This window comes from Micropterus dolomieu, linkage group LG16, assembly GCF_021292245.1.
Source record: "Micropterus dolomieu isolate WLL.071019.BEF.003 ecotype Adirondacks linkage group LG16, ASM2129224v1, whole genome shotgun sequence".
Classification (NCBI taxonomy): domain Eukaryota; kingdom Metazoa; phylum Chordata; class Actinopteri; order Centrarchiformes; family Centrarchidae; genus Micropterus; species Micropterus dolomieu.
This window is the reverse complement of record NC_060165.1, coordinates 13,736,182-13,738,646: the sequence shown is the minus strand read 5'-3', so window position 1 is coordinate 13,738,646 and position 2,465 is coordinate 13,736,182. Positions and strand designations below refer to the sequence as shown.

The window sequence follows — 2,465 nt, the reverse complement described above, 5'->3', positions numbered from 1 at the left end:
AGCACTTAACTATTAATTGTCAAGGTTATGGATATCTATTATTAAGGGCTCTGGGGGTTAAAGGTTAATGGCGGTCAATTCTAGTTCATCCTACAATACCACCAGCAATGTCTTGTTCTAATTACATATTTCCTGTCACGGGAAAAGGCACATTGCAGCCAAAACAAATAAATGGTCATTGGTCTCAAAAAATAAAAGATTTCTAAATTCAGTTTGGGTTTGTGACTTTAATTTGTACATGATGCATCTAATTAGTCGCAATGGTGGAATGGACTATCAAGTACTTAAAGACAGTCAATACAAATGAGATTGTAATATTCATGTGGTACCCTGAACAGAAAAACGTTTCTCAAAATTCTCCCTACTGTTAGTTTTGAGGTTGAAGTGATAAAAAAATATAAAATGGAAAGGCTGGGATTAATTGCGAATGTATTTTACGTAAAATTCACTCAGCCAAAAACTTGCATGATTTAAGAGTGTTAAAATGACGTAAGATCTTACCTAATTGAAAGCCATTATCTACAATTTAAGTAGACTCCGCTGTATTTAAGTTTCAACATTGGAACGTCCATAAGCGATTTAAGTGAAATATGGTTATATATGGTATATCGCCATTTTTCATCAATTGTGACCTCAGGTAAATGAGACCTCAGCCTCACGGGTACAGGACGTCGTGAGTTTGTTAGTAATTTGGTTAATTTATTTTGCAGTGTTAATAAACTGTAACAAACGATAGAATGCCGTTTCCAGTGCGTATGAGAGAGAAAACAAGGCGTATATATATTTTTTATTTTATGTTATTGATAGATGCAACATATTTGTTCGACGTTATAGTCGCCATCAGCCGGAACTTTAATGCCTCAATTGTCGTTCTTCTACCGTACAACTTAACACGTTACACTTGTCACTTCCGGCGCTTGTTTGGCTGGCAGTTTGAAATGAGACCGCTGGCTCCATAAAGAATACTTGAACTGCTTAAATGGCAGGTTTATTTAATGTGGATACACGCTGTGGAACAAGAAGAGTCCTCTAGAGTGTACTGCAGGCTCTACTTCTCTGTCTTGCTACCGTACTATGTTCAAAAAGATGACTGAATTTGGTCCAGATTCCGGGGGGCGAGTTAAGGTAACGTAACGTTACGCTACAACCGTCTGGGCAAATGAAAACATTACCTCGTACGTCTTTTAGGAAGTTTGATGATTAAAGAAGAAGTATTAAAATAATCATCAGAACTGGTTCACGTATCGCTACCCATAGTTTCTATGTTACTGTTTTTGTTATCTTGTATTTGTGGATATTATAACGAGCGCGTTCAGATATGTTTTCCCTCTGTGATGTGCAGGGAGTAACCATTGTGAAGCCCATCGTATTTGGTAACGTTGCCCGCTACTTTGGGAAAAAGAGAGAGGAGGATGGACACACACATCAGTGGTCTGTCTATGTGAAGCCTTACAGGAATGAGGTTGGACATCCGGATCACATCACCATCACTGACAAACTAATTGGTTGAAAAGATAATTACCAACCACTTCTACTGCCAGGTTGAAGGTGTCTATATATAAATGTATAATATTATTCTTCCAGGACATGTCTGCCTATGTGAAGAAGATCCAGTTCAAGCTACACGAGAGCTATGGTAACCCACTGAGAGGTGAGCAGACCTTTACAGAACATGTATGAAAATATGACAAATGCAAGAAGAACGTGATTAATTTTATAAGCATATAGCCAGTGTGTAGTGGCTTTATTGTCAGTCTTAACTCGCTGTTTCTCTTCCTTCCAGTGGTGACAAAGCCTCCATATGAGATTACGGAGACGGGATGGGGGGAGTTTGAGATCATCATCAAGATCTTCTTCATTGACCCCAATGAGAGACCTGTGAGAATGTGTCCTGGCTCCATACTAAATGCTAAAACTATCTTAACACTAAATACTCCTGATGATGATGATAATTAATATTAAATAGATAGGAATGTTGAACTTTAACTCCCTGTGCTTATCCAACGAAGGTTAAAATCAAGGGCAACTGGACTTGGTTGAAGATACTGGAAGACGTTTCGTCCCTCATCCAAAAGGACTTCTTCAGTTCTGACTGACTGGCAGGGAAACTCAGCTATTTAACCTCCGTGGGGTCGTTGGCCCGGGTCATCGATACCGCTGATTCGTTAGTGTTCCTTGTTGCTGTGACGACAGTCGTTACAGTCGTTAAGACTACCTGTGGCCAAGACTGAACGACCATCGTTGGTATCTTCACCTGAGGCCAATAGGTTACGTTTGTTGAGTTTCCTGGGAAGTGATGAAAGGACAGCATTGTAAGTGGGGGATAAGTGGTGGCGTAGACCCCCTCCCCTGTTCAATGACGGCTTCTCAACCCTGGTGTAGATGGCTTCCTTGACACCTCTTTCAAACCATCCATCTTCTCTGTCTAAAATGTGCACCTGGTGGTCCTCAAACGAGTGTCCTCT

General features: G+C 40.2%; 1 protein-coding gene across 1 annotated transcript in view; it reads left to right on the top strand.

Moving 5' to 3' along the window:
- Window positions 1–891: 891 nt before the first annotated feature.
- Window positions 892–2,465, top strand: part of yeats4 (YEATS domain containing 4) — a 3,372-nt gene continuing 1,798 nt past the window's right edge. The window contains exons 1-4 of the mRNA XM_046072462.1: window positions 892–1,125; window positions 1,343–1,462; window positions 1,585–1,651; window positions 1,784–1,878. Of these exons, the coding sequence (XP_045928418.1) occupies window positions 1,075–1,125; window positions 1,343–1,462; window positions 1,585–1,651; window positions 1,784–1,878 (333 nt within the window). The 5' untranslated portion in view covers window positions 892–1,074. The remainder of the gene's footprint in view (window positions 1,126–1,342; window positions 1,463–1,584; window positions 1,652–1,783; window positions 1,879–2,465) is intronic.